The sequence below is a fragment of the Cherax quadricarinatus genome, chromosome 100 (assembly GCF_038502225.1).
Source record: "Cherax quadricarinatus isolate ZL_2023a chromosome 100, ASM3850222v1, whole genome shotgun sequence".
Lineage (NCBI taxonomy): Eukaryota > Metazoa > Arthropoda > Malacostraca > Decapoda > Parastacidae > Cherax > Cherax quadricarinatus.
Window position 1 is genome coordinate 357515 of NC_091391.1, and position 24127 is coordinate 381641.

General features: G+C 41.5%; 1 protein-coding gene across 3 annotated transcripts in view; it reads right to left on the bottom strand.

Moving 5' to 3' along the window:
• Window positions 1–977: 977 nt before the first annotated feature.
• LOC128704619 (uncharacterized) overlaps window positions 978–24127 on the bottom strand; it is a 39723-nt gene continuing 16573 nt past the window's right edge. For 2 of the 3 annotated variants that reach the window (XM_070079533.1, XM_070079534.1), the window contains 8 exons: window positions 23448–23522; window positions 23047–23253; window positions 20938–20979; window positions 20549–20716; window positions 17106–17354; window positions 8998–9077; window positions 2503–2532; window positions 978–1412 (listed from right to left, as the gene is read on the bottom strand). In XM_070079533.1, coding sequence (XP_069935634.1) covers window positions 1382–1412; window positions 2503–2532; window positions 8998–9077; window positions 17106–17354; window positions 20549–20716; window positions 20938–20979; window positions 23047–23253; window positions 23448–23522 — 882 coding nt within the window. In that variant the 3' untranslated portion in view covers window positions 978–1381. The remainder of the gene's footprint in view (window positions 1413–2502; window positions 2533–8997; window positions 9078–17105; window positions 17355–20548; window positions 20717–20937; window positions 20980–23046; window positions 23254–23447; window positions 23523–24127) is intronic. The other variant, XM_070079535.1, reaches the window with a different exon arrangement.

The window sequence follows — 24127 nt, forward strand, 5'->3', positions numbered from 1 at the left end:
TCTATAACCTTCTGTGGTGACCTCATATCCTCCTCTATAACATTCTGTGGTGACCTCATATCCTCCTCTATAACCTTCTGTGGTGACCTCATATCCTCCTCTATAACCTTCTGTGGTGACCTCATATCCTCCTGTATAACCTTGTGGTGACCTCATATCCTCCTGTATAACCTTCTGTGGTGACCTCATATCCTCTATAACCTTCTGTGGTGACCTCATATCCTCCTCTATAACCTTCTGTGGTGACCTCATATCCTCCTCTATAACCTTCTGTGGTGACCTCATATCCTCTATAACCTTCTGTGGTGACCTCATATCCTCCTCTATAACCTTCTGTGGTGACCTCATATCCTCCTCTGTAACCTTCTGTGGTGACCTCATATCCTCCTCTATAACCTTCTGTGGTGACCTCATATCCTCCTCTATAACCTTCTGTGGTGACCTCATATCCTCCTCTGTAACCTTCTGTGGTGACCTCATATCCTCCTCTATAACCTTCTGTGGTGACCTCATATCCTCCTCTATAACCTTCTGTGGTGACCTCATATCCTCCTCTGTAACCTTCTGTGGTGACCTCATATCCTCCTCTATAACCTTCTGTGGTGACCTCATATCCTCCTCTATAACCTTCTGTGGTGACCTCATATCCTCCTCTGTAACCTTCTGTGGTGACCTCATATCCTCCTCTATAACCTTCTGTGGTGACCTCATATCCTCCTCTATAACCTTCTGTGGTGACCTCATATCCTCCTCTGTAACCTTCTGTGGTGACCTCATATCCTCCTCTATAACCTTCTGTGGTGACCTCATATCCTCCTCTATAACATTCTGTGGTGACCTCATATCCTCCTCAATAACCTTCTGTGGTGACCTCATATCCTCCTCTATAACCTTCTGTCAGTGGTATATTAACTATATTTTCATTATAAGAAATAAAACAATAAAAACATTCAGGTGGTTAGTAAAAAAAACTACAATAATATATATACTAATTTATTCAAATTACTCCTTACCATTCACAATACAATGTAACCTAAATTATATTCAACAAAATCTATTAGAATAGAAATAAGGGAAAAAAAAGCCTAACCAAAACAAAATATCAATCTACTCCACATTATTAACCAACACAAAAGAAAACTTAAACTGATAAGTGATATTAGAGGATATATGATCTTAAGGGTTGTTATAAATGGGCCAAATGTCTTCATGCTAAGTTATTAAGAGCAGTACGGCAGGGAATAGCCATGGCGACGGTATGGATCCGGGCGGAGCCGATACGGACGTTACAACACAAGTTACAAATATAGTGACGCTACACTATTGTCTCCACACCAATAATCGAAGGTTCGGCAGCGGCGTTTCCGGCGTACGTGCGGGCTTAGTACGGCCGACGGTCTGATGGGTTGTAACTGCGACAATAAGGAAGGGGAGGAAGTTAGTTCTTATTTATACCCTCCTTACATCAAATATCTAATCTGAATGAAAATAAACGCTTCCACACCACTAAAATGACAATAAATACACAATCTAAAAAATGACAATCTGCTTGGTAATACAGTGGTACCCCGAGTTTCGAACTTATTTCACTCCAGAATGCTGTTCGAGTGCCAATACCGGACGAATTTGTTCCCATAAGGAACAATGTAAATTAGATTAGTTCTTTTCAGACCCCCAAAAATACACTTACAAACTTACACAAATACACTTACATAACTGTTTGAGTTGGGAGTAGTTCGAAACTTGGGGTACCACTGTAAATAAGGCTCCTGACACAAACATGTCAAATATTAACCCGTAAACGGTCCAAGCAGATCTACGTTCACATGTGTAGCGCTACAAAAGTAGATCTACGTTTTTTTTACATATTTTCAAATATAACAAAAAAAAAAGTAGATCAAAGTTTTTTTACACATTTTCAAATGTAAAAAAACAAAAAGAAGATCTACTTTTTTTACATACTTTCAAATGTTGAAAAAACGTATATATACGTTTGGACCGTTTACGGGTTAAAAACAAAAGTCACAGTACTGTGGCTGGAACAATTCACAAATAACCTGTATTATGAGAGGACACTTTATATCACATTTTGTCCAGTCTGGACCACTCTTGCTTCTACTACTACTATTATTATTACTACTATACACTTGTATATCTTCTCCATGGGGAAGCGGAACAGAATTCTTCCTTCATAAGTCATGCATACCGTAAGAGGCGACTAAAATGCCAGAAGCAAGGGGCTAGTAACCCCTTCTCCTGTATACATAGGAGAAACCAGCTGTATCCCACCGTGCCTTGGCGAGATACAGCTGGTTTGTCGAAAAAAATACTTCTAATTCTACTAGTATTACCAGTACCTTCCCCTCTGTCTTCTGACACATCTTCACTGTCTCTTCTCATAGGGTTATGACTTTATAATAATCCAGGATGGGCAAGAAAGTCATCTAAAGTTTCCTAAGTGCGGGTTATGTGCGAAATGTGAAATATTGCTATAATACTCACCCGTGTAATGATGATGAAGGGAGAGAGTAGCTGCAATAGAAATGTTCAGATTATTGGTGAGGTGATACTGTAATTTCAATACCAAAACAATCAATAAAAATGTATACAGAATAAGCCATAATTATCCAGCAGGAATCTCCTCATTAATGGTACAATAATGAAGCCTCAAAATCAATCACAGTTTAAGCAAAGCTTGAAGAACGAGACATCTTTGCAATATTTGGGAATTTTTTATTACGGAAATGTTTCACCAACAAGTAGCTTCTTCAGTCCAATACAAAAAAGAACGGTGGAAAATGAGGAGGCGTTTGAGGTTATCAGTCCCTCAGCACTAATCAGCCAAACTCACACTAATTGAGACCTGGCATCCTTAGTCAAGAACAGATAAAAATAATCCATCACAATCCTTACCTGAAAAGACTTCCTTACACTAGTATAAAGCAATGTAGAATAAGCAAAATCGCTCCAGTGAAAAAGATGGTGTAAGACAGACAAATAGTTTAACCCTGTTACTATAAAGAGACAGGTTTTTTGACAATCTCCATGGGTCTTGAAAGAGGGCAATTACAAAAAAAAAGTTCCTTAGAGACAGCCCATGATCAAGCAAACTCAGTTGCCATGGTTGGAGTGTGAGTCACAAGTACCAGCTGTGCTACAGCAGTGGTTATCTTCACTGGGCCTACTGGCCATGCTAGGCAGGTCTAACCCTTGCATGTCTAACACTTCTCATGGCTAAGGGACTGATCACCTCAAAACTAAAACTGATCATGTCATCACTGTGCTGTCTCCACATTTAGTCACCTCAGTATTCGACTGAAGCCTTCTGTGTAGATAAAACATTTTGGATACAAAGATACCTAACTGCTGCACTTGTTGTACTTGACAGTATTACCTACCATTATTATGATGAAGCAGCAACGAGTCTGATTAAGAAAGTCAAAATGATGTAATGTGAAATGAAGAGGTTGAATTAGATTTTGATAAATACAGTGGACCCCCGGTTAACGATATTTTTTCATTCCAGAAGTATGTTCAGGTGCCAGTACTGACCGAATTTGTTCCCATAAGGAATATTGTGAAGTAGATTAGTCCATTTCAGACCCCCAAACATACACGTACAAATGCACTTACATAAATACACTTACATAATTGGTCGCATTGGGAGGTGATTGTTATGCGGGGGTCCACTGTATTATGAAGAAATTGTGGCCAGTATTGCCAACAACAGAATGTTACAGGTTGTACATGAATGGTAATATGAAAATTAAATACACACGTGGAACATCTGGGGATTTTTATTGTAGACGCTTCACCATCCATTGGCTTTATCAATATAAATTCAAGGACATAATTGGAAGACAGTAGAATTATATACAATAGATGAATGTACAACCTGTCAGACACTGCAACATCATGGAATCTTGGTTCAGAGGACATCTCCAAAACTTTTTTCACTACTACTGACGTATCCCTCGGGTGTGACCTACTTCCACCAAGTTATCCCACCTACCAGTGACAAGGTCTTGGTTTGCTGCCCATCCCTCACCACCTGACACTAGTATACAGTGGACTCCCGGTATTCGATGGCATTGGTATCCGATAAATCCGGTATAAGAACATAAGAACGAAGGAACACTGCAGCAGGCCTACTGGCCCATGCGAGGCAGGTCCAAGTCTCCTACCGGCTTAAGCCAATGCACCCAACCTAGTCAGGTCAGGTCACCTTGACTTAAGGGAGGAACACGGCAACCGTCCTGGTAGCACAAGCTAATCAGGTCCAACTCACACCCACCCACACCCACTCATGTATTTATCCAACCTATTTTTAAAGCTACACAATGTTCTGGCCTCTATAACTGTACTTGGGAGTTTGTTCCACTCATCCACAACTCTATTACCAAACCAGTACTTTCCTATATCCTTCCTGAATCTGAATTTTTCTAACTTAAAACCATTGCTGTGAGTCCTGTCTAGGCTAGATATTTTCAGCACACTATTTACATCCTCTTTATTTATTCCTGTCTTCCATTTATACACCTATATCATATCCCTCCTAATTCTACGTCTTTCTAGAGAGTGAAGATTCAGGGCCCTTAGTCTATCCTCATAGGGAAGGTTTCTGATACATGGGATCAACTTTGTCATCCTCCTTTGTACATTTTCCAGAGCATTTATATCCATTCTGTAATACGGTGACCAAAACTGTGCAGCATAATCTAAATGAGGCCTAACCAAGGATGTATAGAGTTGAAGAACAACCTGAGGACTCCTATTATTTATGCTTCTTGATATAAAGCCAAGGATTCTATTAGCTTTACTGCGAACACTTATGCACTGTTGTCTTGGTTTCAGATTACTGCTAACCAGAACTCCTAAATCTTTTTCGCAATCCGTAATATTAAGATCTACATTATTTAGTTTATATGTGGCATGGTTATTGTCCTGTCCAACATTTAGAACTTTGCATTTGTCTATACTATTAAACTGCATCTGCCACTTCTCCGACCACTGCATCAGTCTACTCAAATCTTCCTGGAGTGCTCTAATGTCCTCGTCAGAATGAATTTGACGGCCTATTTTGGTGTCATCGGCAAACTTGCTGATGTCGCTCTTTATGCCCTCATCTATGTCGTTTATGTATATTGTGAACAGCAGGGGGCCCAACACTGACCCCTGTGGAACACCGCTCGTGACGCTTCCCCACTCTGATTTCTCCCCATTTATGCAAACTCTCTGCTGCCTATTTGTCAACCATGCCTCTATCCAGGAAAAAATTTCTCCTCCTATTCCATGTGCCTTAATTTTCCTCAATAGTCTCTGATGTGGGACCCTGTCAAAAGCCTTACTGAAGTCCATGTACACAATATCATATTCATTCATGATCTAACTCCTCAAATACCTTAGTGAAAAAAGTTAACAAATTTGTAAGGCAGGAACGCCCCTTTGTAAAACCATGCTGAGATTCGTTGATTAATTTATGCTTTTCAAGGTGGCTACGAACTGCCTCGGCAATTATTGATTCCATAAATTTTCCCACTATGCATTTTAACGCAAAAATTTCGCCTCGGTATCCGATCGAAAACCCAGTATTCGATGCGATTCGTACGAGACGTGTCCACGTGTGGCCTGAACTGCCCTGTGTGTGCCAGTGTTTACAAGCCAGGCAGTGTGCGCGCATCTAAGGATACATTCGGTACATTCCATATTATCACTGTTTTTGGTGCTTGTTTCTGCAAAATAAGTCACCAAGAAAGCTTCTAGTGCCAACCCTTCGAGAAAAAAGATGCTAATGACTATTGAAATGAAGAGATAATTGCAAAGTACGAAAGTGGAGTGCATGTGTCGGAGCTGGCCAGGTTTTATAGTAAACCCCAATCAACCATCTCTACTATAGTGACCAGGAAAACGGCAATCAAGGAAGCTGTTCTTGCAAAAGGTGAAACTGTGATTACGAAACAGCGACCACAAGTGCTAGAGAACGTTGAGAGACTGTTATTGGTGTGCATAAATGAAAAACAGATAGCAGGAGATAGCATCTCTCAAGCAATCATTTGTGAAAAAGCTAGGCAGTTGCATGATGATTTGGTAAAGAAACTGCCTGCAACTAGTGCTGATGCGAGTGAATTTTAGGTTGGTTTGAAAGATTTAAGAATCGTAGTGGCATACATAGTGTGATTAGGCATGGTGAGGCTACCTCAAGTCCTAATGGAAGGGGATTCCCCTTCTAAACAGTAACAACTTCGACACTCTCCACTCCTCCTATCCCATCAATCAACGCCAGATCTTCATTAAAGGTAAGTGTCAATTATTCTATTGTTATTATTCTACTGTTATTGTTGTTATTGTAATTATTCTATTGCATTAAGCTTAATATTTCATACTTTTGGGTGTCTTGCACGGATTAATTTGATTTCCATTATTTCTTATGGGGAAAATTGATTCGCTTTTCGATAATTTCGGTATTCAATGAGCTCTCAGGAACGGATTAATATCGAATACCGGGGGTCCACTGTATAAGCGCCAGCCTCCTTGCCCGTGCTCCAGATTCTTCATGATTACGGTGCTCTTCACACCAACTCCAAGGCTGAGGGACTGATTATCCCATCTTTTGTATATAGTTCTACTGTCTTCCAGTTATGTCCTTGAATTTGTATTGATAAAGCCACTGGTGGGTGAAACATCTACAATAAACACCCCCCAGATATTGCACATGTGCATCTAATTTTCAGAACATTACAGACAGCTGTCTCACGATCCTTTTCCAAATCACAAAAAGCAGCATCCAAAAACAAATATGCTGGTATTCATTTAAAACAAACAGAAATAGACAAATATATGGTAACTATGTTATTACCTAAAGAAGAAAATCCACTAGAGTGATGGAAAGAAATTATAACAGTTCTTCCATCCTGGATGACCATTATGAGTTCAGAGCTTAGTTGTGATAATAATAAATCTACCATCTTGGGCAAACCTAGTCAGTAAATATTTGAGTTGACCTTCTTCAGTAGAACACAAGATTGTTCACCACTGGATCAACATCTACTCTCCTCATAGCAACACATTAACTTTTAAAAATTGGGAAATGTTGATGCTCCTCAATTTTAATTTGAGAACCTAATTTTAGCAATAGTATTGTTTATTTTAAATTTCAGGTACGTATCAGAATAATGCATCTTTTCTATTTTTCAATATATTCCTTCAAAGCTTTAAAATATTTAAACTACATAAAGGAAATGTCAGTTTAATAATAAAGAGGGATTCTTCTTCAAATTCTGAACTATAATTCTTTTATTTTTCAATTTCCAGTCAGAGGTCGACGAGTATGTGTTGCGAATGATTAACCCGTAAACGGTCCAAACGTATATACAGTGGACCCCCGGTTAATGATATTTTTTCATTCCAGAAGTATGTTCAGGTGCCAGTACTGACCGAATTTGTTCCCATAAGGAATATTGTGAAGTAGATTAGTCCATTTCAGACCCCCAAACATACACGTACAAACGCACTTACATAAATACACTTACATAATTGGTCGCATTGGGAGGTGATCGTTACGCGGGGGTCCACTGTATACATTTTTTCAACATTTGAAAGTATGTATAAAAAGTAGATCTTCTTTTTGGTTTTTTACATTTGAAAATGTGTAAAAGAACTTTGATCTACTTTTTTTTTTTTTTATATTTGAAAATATGTAAAAAAAACGTAGATCTACTTTTGTAGCGCTACACATGTGAACGTAGATCTGTTTGAACTGTTTATGGGTTAAACAGAAAGATAACAGTGGAAACTTTACTTAAAATATCTAATGTAAGAAGATAACAGTAAACAGGTGATATCACAATATAAAAAGTAACTACTGTGAAAAATAGTGAATTTCTGTGTTTTTGTGATTTCTCACATAATGAAGAAATATTTAATGAAATGGGAATTTCTAAGATTTTGTATAAAAACTAATACTGCTTCTCCATTGAACCCATTAAAGAAAATTCTTTGTAATCCTCAAAAATAGGATAAAAAAGACACTAACAAAACTTTACATCTGTTATACATGAATTTTCAACAAAGAAAGATGGAATCTTCAGTCAGGTTGACAGAGTTGACTAAGACAAACATGACAACACAAAATAAACCTGACAACACAAAATAAACCTGACAACACAAAATAAACCTGACAACACAAAATAAACCTGACAACACAAAATAAACCTGACAACACAAAATAAACCTGATAACACAAAATAAACCTGACAATACAAAATAAACCTGACAACACAAAATAAACCTGACAACACAAAATAAACCTGACAACACAAAATAAACCTGATAACACAAAATAAACCTGACAACACAAAATAAACCTGACAACACAAAATAAACCTGACAACACAAAATAAACCTGACAACACAAAATAAACCTGACAACATAAAAATAAACCTGACAACACAAAATAAACCTGACATAAAAATAAACCTGACAACACAAAATAAACCTGACAACATAAAAATAAACCTGACAACACAAAATAAACCTGACAACACAAAATAAACCTGACAACACAAAATAAACCTGACAACACAAAATAAACCTGACAACATAAAACAAAACTGAAAACACAAAATAAACCTGAAAACACAAAATAAACCTGAAAATACAAAATAAATCAAAAAATACAAAATAAACCTGAAAACACAAAATAAACCTGAAAACACAAAATAAACCTGAAAACACAAAATAAACAAGTTGATAAATAAAACACTTGTGCAATAATTAGATATATTTCCAGAATAAAAACACCCAAACGGAAATAAGTCACTGTCTCATTTTTTTGGGTTATCCCAGGTTCTCTATACATATGCTGCTATGTATGATAATCTATGTAACTGTACTTGTGTATACCTGAATAAACTTACTTAATGTTGTACGTGTCTCATTTATCAACTCGTCGGTTTTCTAAAACATTATTCAATAAACAAATTATAGCAGATACTAACCGAGAAGGAGTCAACAGTCTGCCATATTCTATGTAATTAGGAGGAGGCGGCAGAGGAGGAAGTCGTGAATCATACATATCCTGAAAAGAACGTTTACCATAACAATCATTATAAGAACGTTTACCACAACAATCATTATAAGAACGTTTACCACAACAATCATTATAACAATTGAAGTATATTACTGTACATATTTAATTCTTCCTAGGTAGTAGGCTGGTAGACAGCAACCACCCAGGGAGATACTACCGTCCTGTGGTAGTAGGCTGGTAGACAGCAACCACCCAGGGAGGTACTACCATCCTGTGGTAGTAGGTTGGTAGACAGCAACCGCGCAGGGAGGTACTACCGTCCTGTGGTAGTAGGCTGGTAGACAGCAACCACCCAGGGAGATACTACTGTCCTGTGGTAGTAGGCTGGTAGACAGCAACCACCCAGGGAGGTACTACCATCCTGTGGTAGTAGGCTGGTAGACAGCAACCACCCAGGGAGGTACTACCGTCCTGTGGTAGTAGGCTGGTAGACAGCAACCACCCAGGGAGATACCATCCTGTGGTAGTAGGCTGGTAGACAACAACCACCCAGGGAGATACTACCATCCTGTGGTAGTAGGCTGGAAGACAGCAACCGCCCAGGGAGATTCTACCATCCTGTGGTAGTAGGCTGGTAGACAGCAACCGCCCAGGGAGGTACTACCGTCCTGTGGTAGTAGGCTGGTAGACAGCAACCACCCAGGGAGATACTACCATCCTGTGGTAGTAGGCTGGTAGACAGCAACCACCCAGGGAGGTACTACCGTCCTGTGGTAGTAGGTTGGAAGACAGCAACCAACCAGGGAGGTACTACCGTCCTGTGGTAGTAGGCTGGTAGACAGCAACCGCCCAGGGAGATACTACCGTCCTGTGGTAGTAGGCTGGTAGACAGCAACCACCCAGGGAGATACTACCGTCCTGCCAAGCGAGTGTAAAACGGAAGCCTGTAATTGTTTTACATGATTGTAGGATTGCTGGTGTCTTATTTTTTGTTTCTATACACAAGTGGGATAAAAGGTATATCCTGCTACTTCTACTTACACTTAGGTCATACTACATATGCATGTACAAGCATATATATACACACCCAGCTGGGTTTTCTTCTATTTTCTTACTAGTTCTTGTTCTTGTTTATTTCCTGTTATCTCCACGGGGAAGTGGAACAGAATTCTTCCTCCGTAAGCTATGCATGTTGTAAGAGGCGACTAAAATGCCGGGAGCAAGGGGCTAGTAACCCCTTCTCCTGTATAAATTACTAAATTTAAAAAGAGAAACTTTCGTTTTTCTTTTTGGCCCACCCTGCCTTGGTGGGATACGGCTGGCTTATTGAAAAAAAAAATACACAAATGGGATAACAGGTATATCTTGCTACTTCTACTTACACTTAGGTCATACTACATATGCATGTACAAGCATATATATACACACCCCTCTGGGTTTTCTTCTTTTTCTTACTAGTTCTTGTTCTTGTTTATCTTCTCTTATATCCATGGGAAAGTGAAACAGAATTCTTCCTCTGTAAGCCATGCGTGTCATAAGAGGTGACTAAAATATTGGGAGCAAGGGGCTAGTAACCCCTTCTCCTGTAAACATTACTGAAGTTTCAAAGAGAAATTTTTGTTTTTCTTTTTGGGTCACCCTGCCTTGGTGGGATACAGCCAGTACGTTGAAGATCTAATTCTTACATCAGCAAGTAATTAATGTCCATTACTGTGCAGAGTGAATAGTGACTACCACCTGGGAGGAGAGTTGAGCAGTGTGGAGGATGGTACAGTGAATAGTGACTACCACCTGGCAGGAGAGTTGAGCAGTGTGGAGGATGGTACAGTGAATAGTGACTACCACCTGGCAGGAGAGTTGAGCAGTGTGGAGGATGGTACAGTGAATAGTGACTACCCCCTGGCAGGAGAGTTGAGCAGTGTGGAGGATGGTACAGTGAATAGTGACTACCACCTGGCAGGAGAGTTGAGCAGTGGAGGATGGTACAGTGAATAGTGACTACCACCTGGCAGGAGAGTTGAACAGTGGAGGATGGTACAGTGAATAGTGACTACCACCTGGCAGGAAAGCTGAGCGGTGGAGGATGGTACAGTGAATAGTGACTACCACCTGGCAGAAGAATTCAGCAGTGGAGGATGGTATACTAACAAGAGTTCAGGATCACCACTATAGTAATGATAATTTACAAGTGTTAATCATTTTCACATAAAAAACGATTTCCTTTAAAATCAAGAGTATAGTGTACATGCAGCCTGATACAAATGATACAGTTGGACCAAGCAGTTCATGGATTGATGGAAAAAAGCGACAATTTTGTCAGCAACGAAGTTGTGGACTGGAAATTACAGGGTGTTCAAAAAACAGAGATACAACCTATGGAGAGTTTATATATTATTGTACCCCATTGTTTTTCTTTGTTTAGTGATCATAAAGTAAACGAATAGTATCCACATTACAAGGTTTATTTTTTTCAGCAAACACTCTACAGCTAGGCCCTGCTTATACAGCAGGTTAAGTTCTGGGCTACTGTAGGGCCCTGCTTATACAGCAGGTTAAGTTCTGGGCTACTGTAGGGCCCTGCATATACAGCAGGTTAAGTTCTGGGCTACTGTAGAGCCCTGCTTATACAGCAGGTTAAGTTCTGGGCTACTGTAGGGCCCTGCTTATACAGCAGGTTAAGTTCTGGGCTACTGTAGGGCTCTGCTTATACAGCAGGTTAAGTTCTGGGCTACTGTAGGGCCCTGCTTATACAGCAGGTTAAGTTCTGGGCCACTGTAGGGCCCTGCTTATACAGCAGGTTAAGTTCTGGGCTACTGTAGGGCCCTGCTTATACAGCAGGTTAAGTTCTGGGCCACTGTAGGGCCCTGCTTATACAGCAGGTTAAGTTCTGGGCTACTGTAAGGCCCTGCTTATACAGCAGGTTAAGTTCTGGGCTACTGTAGGGCCCTGCTTATACAGCAGGTTAAGTTCTGGGCTACTGTAGGGCCCTGCTTATACAGCAGGTTAAGTTCTGGGCTACTGTAGGGCCCTGCTTATACAGCAGGTTAAGTTCTGGGCTACTGTAGGGCCCTGCGTATACAGCAGGTTAAGTTCTGGGCTACTGTAGGGCCCTGCGTATACAGCAGGTTAAGTTCTGGGCTACTGTAGGGCCCTGCGTATACAGCAGGTTAAGTTCTGGGCTACTGTACGGCCCTGCTTATACAGCAGGTTAAGTTCTGGGCTACTGTAGGGCCCTGCTTATACAGCAGGTTAAGTTCTGGGCTACTGTAGGGCCCTGCGTATACAGCAGGTTAAGTTCTGGGCTACTGTAGGGCCCTGCTTATACAGCAGGTTAAGTTCTGGGCTACTGTAGGGCCCTGCTTATACAGCAGGTTAAGTTCTGGGCTACTGTAGGGCCCTGCTTATACAGCAGGTTAAGTTCTGGGCTACTGTAGGGCCCTGCTTATACAGCAGGTTAAGTTCTGGGCTACTGTAGGGCCCTGCATATACAACAGGTTAGGTTCTGGGCTACTGTAGGGCCCTGCATATACAGCAGGTTAAGTTCTGGGCTACTGTAGGGCCCTGCATATACAGCAGGTTAGGTTCTGGGCTACTGTAGGGCCCTGCATATACAGCAGGTTAGGTACTGGGCTACTGTAGGGCCCTGCATATACAGCAGGTTAAGTACCGGGCTACTGTAGGGCCCTGCATATACAGCAGGTTAGGTTCTGGGCTACTGTAGGGCCCTGCATATACAGCAGGTTAGGTTCTGGGCTACTGTAGGGCCCTGCATATACAGCAAGTTCTGGGCTACTGTAGGGCCCTGCTTATACAGCAGGTTAGTTCTGGGCTACTGTAGGGCCCTGCATATACAGCAGGTTAGGTACTGGGTTCTGGGCTACTGTAGGGCCCTGCTTATACAGCAGGTTAGGGCTCTGTACACAGGTTAAGTTCTGGGTTACTGTAGGGCCCCACTTATACAGCAGGTTAAGTTCTGGGCTACTGTAGGGCCCTGCTTATACAGCAGGTTAAGTTCTGGGCTACTGTAGGGCCCTGCTTATACAGCAGGTTAAGTTCTGGGCCATTGTAGGGCCCTGCTTATACAGCAGGTTAAGTTCTGGGCTACTGTAGGGCCCTGCTTATACAGCAGGTTAAGTTCTGGGCTACTGTAGGGGGCTACTGTACTGTAGGGCCCTGCTTATACAGCAGGTTAGTTCTGGGCTACTGTAGGGCCCTGCTTATACAGCAGGTTAAGTTCTGGGCTACTGTAGGGCCCTGCTTATACAGCAGGTTAAGTTCTGGGCTACTGTAGGGCCCTGCTTATACAGCAGGTTAAGTTCTGGGCTACTGTAGGGCCCTGCTTATACAGCAGGTTAAGTTCTGGGCTACTGTAGGGCCCTGCTTATACAGCAGGTTAAGTTCTGGGCTACTGTAGGGCCCTGCTTATACAGCAGGTTAAGTTCTTACTGTAGGGCCCCGCTTATACAGCAGGTTAAGTTCTGGGCTACTGTAGGGCCCTGCTTATACAGCAGGTTAAGTTCTGGGCTACTGTAGGGCCCTGCTTATACAGCAGGTTAAGTTCTGGGCTACTGTAGGGCCCCGCTTATACAGCAGGTTAAGTTCTGGGCTACTGTAGGGCCCTGCGTATACAGCAGGTTAAGTTCTGGGCTACTGTAGGGCCCTGCTTATACAGCAGGTTAAGTTCTGGGCTACTGTAGGGCCCTGCTTATACAGCAGGTTAAGTTCTGGGCTACTGTAGGGCCCTGCTTATACAGCAGGTTAAGTTCTGGGCTACTGTACGGCCCCGCTTATACAGCAGGTTAAGTTCTGGGCTACTGTAGGGCCCCGTTTATACAGCAGGTTAAGTTCTGGGCTACTGTAGGGCCCTGCGTATACAGCAGGTTAAGTTCTGGGCTACTGTAGGGCCCTGCTTATACAGCAGGTTAAGTTCTGGGCTACTGTAGGGCCCTGCTTATACAGCAGGTTAAGTTCTGGGCTACTGTAGGGCCCCACTTATACAGCAGGTTAAGTTCTGGGCTACTGTAGGGCCCCACTTATACAGCAGGTTAAGTTCTGGGCTACTGTAGGGCCCCGCTTATACAGCAGGTTAAGTTCTGGGCTACTGTAGGGCCCCGCTTATACAGCAGGCTAAGTTCTGGGCTACTGTAGGGCCCCGCTTATACAGCAGGTTAAGTTCTGGGCTACTGTAGGGCCCCGTTTATACAGCAGGTTAAGTTCTGGGCTACTGTAGGGCCCTGCATATACAGCAGGTTAAGTTCTGGGCTACTGTAGGGCCCTGTTTATACAGCAGGTTAAGTTCTGGGCTACTGTAGGGCCCTGCTTATACAGCAGGTTAAGTTCTGGGCTACTGTAGGGCCCCGCTTATACAGCAGGTTAAGTTCTGGGCTACTGTAGGGCCCTGCTTATACAGCAGGTTAGGTTCTGGGCTACTGTAGGGCCCCGCTTATACAAGAGGATAGGTTCTGGGCTACTGTAGAGCCCTGCTTATACAGCAATTTGATTCTGGGCTACTGTAGAGCCTTGCTTATACAGCAGATTAAGTTCTGGGCTACTGTAGGACCCTGCTTATACAGCAGGTTAGGTTCTGAGCTACTGTAGGGCCCCACTTATACAGCAGGTTAAGTTCTGGGCTACTGAAGGACCTTGCTTATACAGCAGATTAGGTTCTGGGCTACTGTAGAGCCCCACTTATACAGCAGGTTAGGTCCTGGGCTACTGTAGGGCCCCATTTATACAGCAGGTTAGGTTCTGGGCTACTGTAGGGCCCCACTTATACAGCAGGTTAGGTCCTGGGCTACTGTAGGGCCCTGCTTATACAGCAGGTTAAGTTCTGGGCTACTGTAGGGCCCTGCTTATACAGTAGGTTAGGTCCCAGGCTACTGTAGGGCCCCATTTATACAGGAGGTTAGGTTCTGGGCTACTGTAGGGCCCTGCTTATACAGTAGGTTAGGTCCTGGGCTACTGTAGTGCCCCACTTATACAGCAGGTTAGGTTCTGGGCTACTGTAGGGCCCCATTTATACAGCAGGTTAGGTTCTGGGCTACTGTAGGGCCCCATTTATACAGCAGGTTAGGTTCTGGGCTACTGTAGGGCCCTATTTATACAGCAGGTTAGGTTCTGGGCTACTGTAGGCCCTGCTTATACAGCAGGTTAGGTTCTGGGCTACTGTAGGGCCCTATTTATACAGCAGGTTAGGTTCTGGGCTACTGTAGGGCCCTATTTATACAGCAGGTTAGGTTCTGGGCTACTGTAGGGCCCTATTTATACAGCAGGTTAGGTTCTGGGCTACTGTAGGGCCCTATTTATATAGCAGGTTAGGTTCTGGGCTACTGTAGGGCCCTATTTACACAGCAGGTTAGGTTCTGGGCTACTGTAGGGCCCTATTTATACAGCAGGTTAGGTTCTGGGCTACTGTAGGGCCCTATTTATACAGTAGGTTAGGTTCTGGGCTACTGTAGGGCCCTATTTATACAGCAGGTTAAGTTCTGGGCTACTGTAGGGCCCTATTTATACAATCGGTTAGGTTCCAGGCTACTGTAGGGCCCTGCTTATACAGTAGATTAGGTTCTGGGCTACTGTAGGGTCCCATTTATACAGCAGGTTAGGTTCTGGGCTACTGTAGGGCCCTGCTTATACAGCAGGTTAGGTTCTGGGCTACTGTAGGGCCTCACTTATACAGCAGGTTAGGTTCTGGGCTACTGTAGGGCCCCACTTATACAGCAGGTTAGGTTCTGGGCTACTGTAGGGCCCCACTTATACAGCAGGTTAGGTTCTGGGCTACTGTAGGGCCCCACTTATACAGCAGGTTAGGTTCTGGGCTACTGTAGGGCCCCACTTATACAGCAGGTTAGGTTCTGGGCTACTGTAGGGCCCCACTTATACAGCAGGTTAGGTTCTGGGCTACTCTAGGGCCCCACTTATACAGCAGGTTAGGTTCTGGGCTACTGTAGGACCCCACTTATACAGCAGGTTAGGTTCTGGGCTACCACTGTAAAGCAAAAATCACTGTAAAGTGAAATATAACCTATTTTCACTTTTAATGTATATAAATGCATGATAATTTGTTTACATTATCATACAGTATACACATTACTTACCTTAAAATATTTTTTTGTCGTAAGCTTTCAGTGAGTGGTGAATAAATTTATTGCAGGAAGTCCGAATAAATGAAGAATGGCTATAACTGAAAACTGCTGCATTAGTAAAATGCTGTAAAGTGGGGACCTTCGTGTATTAAAAGTAGCAAAAAAAGGCACAATACCGTGACTGGAACGATACACAAATAACCCGCACATAAAAGAGGTGTTGCGCATGTGTCTTAATTTCATCTTGTCAGTATTATATACCATTCTTGTACTACTACTACTACTACTACTACCACCACCACCTCTTCCTGCCTATATATAGCCATCCTGCTCCACTTCTGGTTAGTGTGACTTTGTAAATGGTTCAAGTCGAACCAAAACGTCGTCGTAAGCTTCTCTCTTTTATGTGCTGGTTATTTGTGTATTAAAATTAGCCTTGTGTACTAGAGAGTTACAGGTCAACATTCAATGTACAACAGACAGAACATCGATAAACATTAAAACAAGTGTTGAACAACATGATGCATTATGTACACTTATGTGAAAATCATAATGGACAAAACATTCAACAATTTTTGTAATTTACTAATAAATGTGTATTCTCCATGAGTTCCACCTTTTTCTGAACACCCTGTATGATCAAACTCATTATTAAAACATCCTAAATTCTTTATTTTCAAATAAGTAGAGGAAATTGGTCACTTTTTATATTTTTATTAACTCTGACCTGAAAGATCTGAAAAAATTAAAGCACATTTCCAGAGAACTCATTATATATTTTTATTGTTACATCTCATATGAGCAAATGATTTGTGATTCTAATAAAGAAAGGTACATCATTAAAACTTATTTCATCCAAAATATGATAAATTTAGTTTGACTAATTCATTTCAAATTCTTATTCATTTTTGTAGATTTATCCGATGTTAATGTAAAATGTTAATTATGACATTTATTATAACAGCAATGATGTACAATGTATGTAACTGACCCTCTGAGACATTATGCGTTCCCTGCCATATCTATGAGGAGGTGGTGGGGGGTACGGATCGTACCGACTTCCAAGACTCCAGCCCAATCGGTCTCCAGGTAAATAGCGAGAACCCATGTCTGGATATCCCATACCATATTGCTGCCTGCCACGGGAGGTGGCCTTTTGGACTGTCAAACGTAATCCGTGCATCTCGTGTCCATCCAACTCCCTGATTGCTTTCTGGGCGTCAGATTCATCACTCATGTGCTAGACAGAAACAAGTATTTTAAAAATTGAAAGAAAATGAAACAGTATTTGAAAGGAAAATATTTGAAAGTAAATGGTATAGTAATACTGACAAGATACTTCTACATAATACTTCTACATAATACTTCTACATAATACTTCTACATAATACTTCTACATATTTCAGGAAACATTTATTAAAAAAAAATTTTTCCCACAAGTGGATTCTTCAATCCTAATACAGAGACAACCAAGAAATGAGTATACAGTGGACCCCCGGTTAACGATATTTTTTCATTCCAGAAGTATGTTCAGGTGCCAGTACTGACCGAATTTGTTCCCATAAGGAATATTGTGAAGTAGATTAGTCCATTTCAGACCCCCAAACATACATGTACAAACGCACTTACATAAATACACTTACATAATTGGTCGCATTGAGAGGTGATCATTAAGCGGGGCTCCACTGTACAGTGTATAGTGGTGAGAGTCAGGTGGGAAACTACAAGAGTGTAGTAGAAGCAGAGGTAGTTATAGTTTTGGTGAGCCTTGTAGGGTCTGAGAAAGACCTGCCAGCATCAGCCAGTAGGGACAGGGATAAGGATGAGGACGAGGACAAGAAAGCTCCTGGAAAGCAAAATCTTGCTACAATAAAATGCCACATTAGTTGCATCTGTATCCATTTACCTAACATTTTGTCAGTTATTCCATTGTTACTAATCAGTTTAATGTCTAAAACTTACATAAAGTCACTTGGCTGAACATACATACAACCAGTTTCAAGGGCACCAGTATACTCTTCACAGCCCAGCCTGAGGCCAGGCTGTCTGGTCTACTCAGCTAACAAGGCTCCCACAGCCATCACAACCTGACTGATCCAATACCTGTATGATGAACCTGCTCAACTTCTTGCAAACTTATATCTTTATTTCAGCAGTATATACACCTACCATCCGACTTACGACCGAGTTCGGTTCCGAGAAACCGGTCGTAAGTCGAAATGGTCGTAAGTCGAACTTTACTACTGAATATCAACAAAGCATTTTTATAATGACTTTATTTTATTGTTTTATTTTGGTATTTCATGTTTTACTTCACTTTTTATGTTGTTAGTACTGTATTTTATACTGTAAGGTTTAGGATAAACACTGTGTACAACACAAATAGTTGTTTATTTCCCAGAAATTTGGCATAAAAAACACGGTCGTAAGTCGAGTGGTCGTAAGTCGGATGGTAGTTGTATATCTGTAGTGGAAGGAAGGTGGGGTAGGGGTTGGCCTAGGAAAGGTTGGAGGGAGGGGGTAAAGGAGGTTTTGTGCGCGAGGGGCTTGGACTTCCAGCAGACATGCATGAGCGTGTTTGACAGGAGTGAATGGAGACAAATGGTTTTTAATACTTGACGTGCTGTTGGAGTGTGAGAAAAGTAACATTTATGAAGGGATTCAGGGAAACCGGCAGGCCGGACTTGAGTCCTGGAGATTGGAAATACAGTGTCTGCACTCTGAAGGAGGGGCGTTAATGTTGCAGTTTAAAAACTGTAGTGTAAAGCACCCTTCTGGCAAGACAGTGATGGAGTGAATGATGGTGAAAGTTTTTTTTGGGGGGGGCCACCCTGCCTTGGTGGGCCACCCTGCCTTGGTGGGCCACCCTGCCTTGGTGGGCCACCCTGCCTTGGTGGGCCACCCTGCCTTGGTGGGCCACCCTGCCTTGGTGGGAATCGGCCAGTGTGTTAAAAAAAAAAAAAATATATCTGATGGTAGCGTGCTGGAGTCTTGGACCACAGATGTTGACAGTGTTCTCTAAATGAACCCACTGCTTTCCCTGTTCTTTACTGGGTTTATTCCACAAGTGTGCAAGTTAGGGACAAGGCAATCATGTATCTTCCACATATAATATATTTTATCATGTCTCTTTCTTGCTCATTCCAGAGAAAATAATCCAAGTACCTTGAGGTATTCCTAGGTAGTAGGTTGGTAGACAGCAACCACCCAGGGAGGTACTACCATCCTGCCAAGTGAGTGTACAATGAAAACCTGTAATTGTTTTACATGATGGTAGGATTGCTGGTGTCTTTTGTCTGTCTCATAAACTTGCAAGATTTCAGGTATATCTTGTTACTTCTACTTGCACTTAGGTCACACTACACATACATGTACAAGCATATATATACACACCCCTCTAGGTATTCTTCTATTTTCTTTCTAGTTCTTGTTCTTGTTTATTTCCTCTTATCTCCATGGGGAAGTGGAACAGAATTCTTCCTCCGTAAGCCATGTGTGTTGTAAGAGGCAACTAAAATGCTGGGAGCAAGGGGCTAGAAACCCCTTCTCCCGTATAAATTACTAAATTTAAGAGAAACTTTAGTTTTTCTTTTTGGGCCACCCTGCCTTGGTGGGATACGGCCGGCGTGTTGAAAGAAGACCTTGAGGTATTCCCAGTAGTTTAGATGTTTTATTGATTCTGTGCAGGTAGCATATGACCTCTGTACATTTTCTAGCTCTGTGCTGTGAGCCTAGAACAAAATTATATTTGTGAGAGCACAAGTGATCTACAATACACCAACACTGGTAATGATTCCCTTGTTGCAAAAATTCTTAAGATCTGAAGTGTCACTTTCCTGGTTTTTGCTGTATTTACCATAATTATTGTGGTTTCCAAATGACATTATCTGAAAGTTATTCCTTCTTAAGAATAAGTATACAAGAATAAGTGTAGAGGTTTACAATAGGAAATTGGACTATTACCTCCACCAAGTGCCATATCAACCAGGCTGTGATGACTATGTGGGCCAGAGGGCCACCAATAGCAACAGCCTGGTTAAACAATCAAGCAACAGAGAAGCCTGACCCCCAAGCCGGGCAGCAAGGGTAGAAACTCTTGAAACTGTTTACAGGTATATCACTGGCTCTAATGCCTAAGTAACAAAGACTCAAGCAGAGGTATCTCATCAGAATGAATTATCTGAAGTACAATAAAAAATTCAATACCGTGACTGAAACAATACACAGATAACCTGCACAGAGGAGAATAAACCTTATGACGACATTTCAGTCCAACTTGGACTAGTAAATGGTCCAAGTTGGACCTAAGCACTGTCATCAGGTTCATTCTCCTATGTACGTGTTATCAGTGCATCTGGAATTTTTTTTTTTTTTTAATACGTTGGCTGTTTCCCACCGAGGTAGGATGACCCAAAAAGAAGGAAAAATACTTACAACAAATGCAAAGTTGGTTAGCATACCAATCTCTACCACCTTGCCATACTCTTCAAACATATTTTTAAGCTCGTCTCTTGTGCAGTGCCTACTTAAGTTGCCAACAAAGATCTTTGGCATTCGATACCCACTTTTCCTAGTACCAGTAGATGCCTCTGCAACCATTGGCTGAAATAAATTAAAAAAATAAATCCTTTAAACTTGAACCGAAGAAGTTTGGCTAAATAAATACAGTGGACCCCCAGTTTACGATATTATTTCATTCCAGAAGTATGTTCAGGTGCCAGTACTGACCGAATTTGTTCCCATAAGGAATATTGTGAATTAGATTAGTCCATTTCAGATCCCCAAGCATACACATACAAACGCACTTACATAAATACACTTACATAATTGGTCGCATTGGGAGCTGATCGTAAACCGGGCGTCCACTGTACAAATATGAAAGTCACTGGATCAAAGTTTTAAAAGTATTAATATATTATTATTAATGGCATTTCATGAATGCAAGCAATAAGTATTTGTGATAAAACAAGTTGGATCAAAATATCCACACCAAGAGTCGAGTGCCGCTCACCAAATGATACTTGTGTGTTGTCATGAAAGCTTATGAGAATTTTTCTACGAGTTATATTTCATTATTTTAGTAAATGGCATTGGAGTGTTAGAGGCAGTCACTGAGTCATCATATGTATACTCAGGCATGTGATGGTAGGATGGTGAGGACACTACCATAATATCATTATAATGGTAGTAAGAGGCGACTAAAATGCCAGGAGCAAGGGGCTAGTAACCCCTTCTCCTGTATATATTACTAAATGTAAATGGAGGAGCTTTCGTTTTTTCTTTCGAGTCACCCTGCCTCGGTGGGATACGGCCAGCGTGTTGAAAGCAACAAGTATATAATACTGGCAAGTAGATGAATAAGATATGTGCAGAAGCTGAATATTTTATATTGAATCTAACTAGTCTATAGTATACAGTCTCTTCTCACGTAGAGACGCACTCATTTACCAACGTGGTCTTAGGAACGGAACTCCGTCGTTAAGTGAGGAGAGGCTGTAGTTATCCTTCCTGCTAAGACAGTGTGAGCATCAGTCATGGTGTTCATTACTAAGACAGTGTGGGCATGTCATGGTGTTCATTACTAAGACAGTGTGGGCATGTCATGGTGTTCATTACTACTACTAAGACAGTGTGAGCATGTCATGGTGTCCACTACCACTACTAAGACAGTGTGAGCATGTCATGGTGTTCACTACTACTACTAAGACAGTGTGAGCATGTCATGGTGTTCATTACTACTGCTAAGACAGTGTGAGCATCAGTCATGGTGTTCATTACTACTGCTAAGACAGTGTGGGCATGTCATGGTGTCCACTACTACTACTAAGACAGTGTGAGCATGTCATGGTGTTCACTACTACTACTAAGACAGTGTGAGCATCAGTCATGGTGTTCATTACTACTACTAAGACAGTGTGGGCATGTCATGGTGTTCACTACTACTACTAAGACAGTGTGAGCATGTCATGGTGTTCACTACTACTACTAAGACAGTGTGAGCATGTCATGGTGTCCACTACTACTACTAAGACAGTGTGAGCATGTCATGGTGTTCACTACTACTACTAAGACAGTGTGGGCATGTCATGGTGTTCACTACTACTACTAAGACAGTGTGGGCATGTCACGGTGTTCACTACTACTACTAAGACAGTGTGAGCATGTCATGGTGTTTATTACTACTACTAAGACAGTGTGGGCATGTCATGGTGTTCATTACTACTACTAAGACAGTGTGAGCATGTCATGGTGTTTATTACTACTACTAAGACAGTGTGAGCATGTCATGGTGTTCACTACCACTACTAAGACAGTGTGGGCATGTCATGGTGTTTATTACTACTACTAAGACAGTGTGAGCATGTCATGGTGTTCATTACTACTACTAAGACAGTGTGGGCATGTCATGGTGTTCATTACTACTACTAAGACAGTGTGGGCATGTCATGGTGTTTATTACTACTACTAAGACAGTGTGAGCATGTCATGGTGTTCACTACCACTACTAAGACAGTGTGAGCATGTCATGGTGTTCACTACCACTACTAAGACAGTGTGAGCATGTCATGGTGTTCACTACCACTACTAAGACAGTGTGAGCATGTCATGGTGTCCACTACTACTACTAAGACAGTGTGAGCATCAGTCATGGTGTTCACTACCACTACTAAGACAGTGTGAGCATGTCATGGTGTTCACTACCACTACTAAGACAGTGTGAGCATGTCATGGTGTTCACTACCACTACTAAGACAGTGTGAGCATGTCATGGTGTTCACTACCACTACTAAGACAGTGTGAGCATCAGTCATGGTGTTCACTACCACTACTAAGACAGTGTGAGCATATGGTGTTCATTACTACTACTAAGACAGTGTGGGCATGTCATGGTGTTCACTATTACTGTACATGTAGCAACACAATACATTTACCTTCCCACGAAGCCTGTGACCATTCAGTGCTTTGATAGCTGCCTGGCCTTCCTCTTCATTTTTCATGTGCACAAAACCATAGTTTTTCATAACATCTGCTTCCACCACTGTGCCGTAATTTTCAAATATTTCTCGGATATCCGCACTCGTGGCAAAATCACTGAGGTTTCCTACAAATATCTTGAATGTGTTTTTCTGTCCAGATGACTTCATTATAAAAAATTTTTTTTAGTAATACCGTACAGTATTTAGTTTTATTAACATTATTGCTGAATTATATAATAGAATAATATTTAATTGATTTTAATTTTTTTTATATTTCATTAAATTACATACAGTATGATACATAGTCAATGCAATAATTTCCAGACTACCACACAAACATAAATGTTAAACTTTACCTCAGTGTTAGCTAGCCCACCACCTTGGTCAACTGCTCCCTTCCTGATGCCAGTAGATGCCTTAACATCCAAGGGCTGTAATCAAATACACACAGCTTTTGACCTTAAGTTAACCCTTAAACTGTCCAAACATAGATCTACGGTGGCGTGCGTAGTGCTCCGAACGTAGATCTACGTCTTATTTTACGTGCTTTTAAATGGAGAAAATCAAGGTCAGAGCGCTATGCACGTCAACGTAGATCTACATTTGGACAGTTTAAGGGTTAGTAGAATACTAATCATAAAATATAAGTTAATGTATGCACTTATGTATAGGTCAATTTTGTGTACAGCAGCCCCTGACATTTTGCCAAAAAATCTAAATTTTGAATACCAAAGACCCGTGTCATGACAGGGACCATGTGTGATGGGGATGGGCCTACTTGTAATTATATCACATTTATTCCTAATGCCCACCTCTCAAGTCTTGATACAGCTGTATCAATCATTTTTATCCAAAGTAGTTTTGCCCCACTCACAGGTCATTACTATATTGTTATTATGCTAGACAGAATATCATGGCTGACCAAGTTCAATTATCAGCCAAAAAACACAGCTGAGGAGGTAGTGGAAACTCAGGCTTCTCTCCCATGATCCCTGGCACAGAAATGCATCTCTCAGAGTTTAAAATGCAGCTTTCC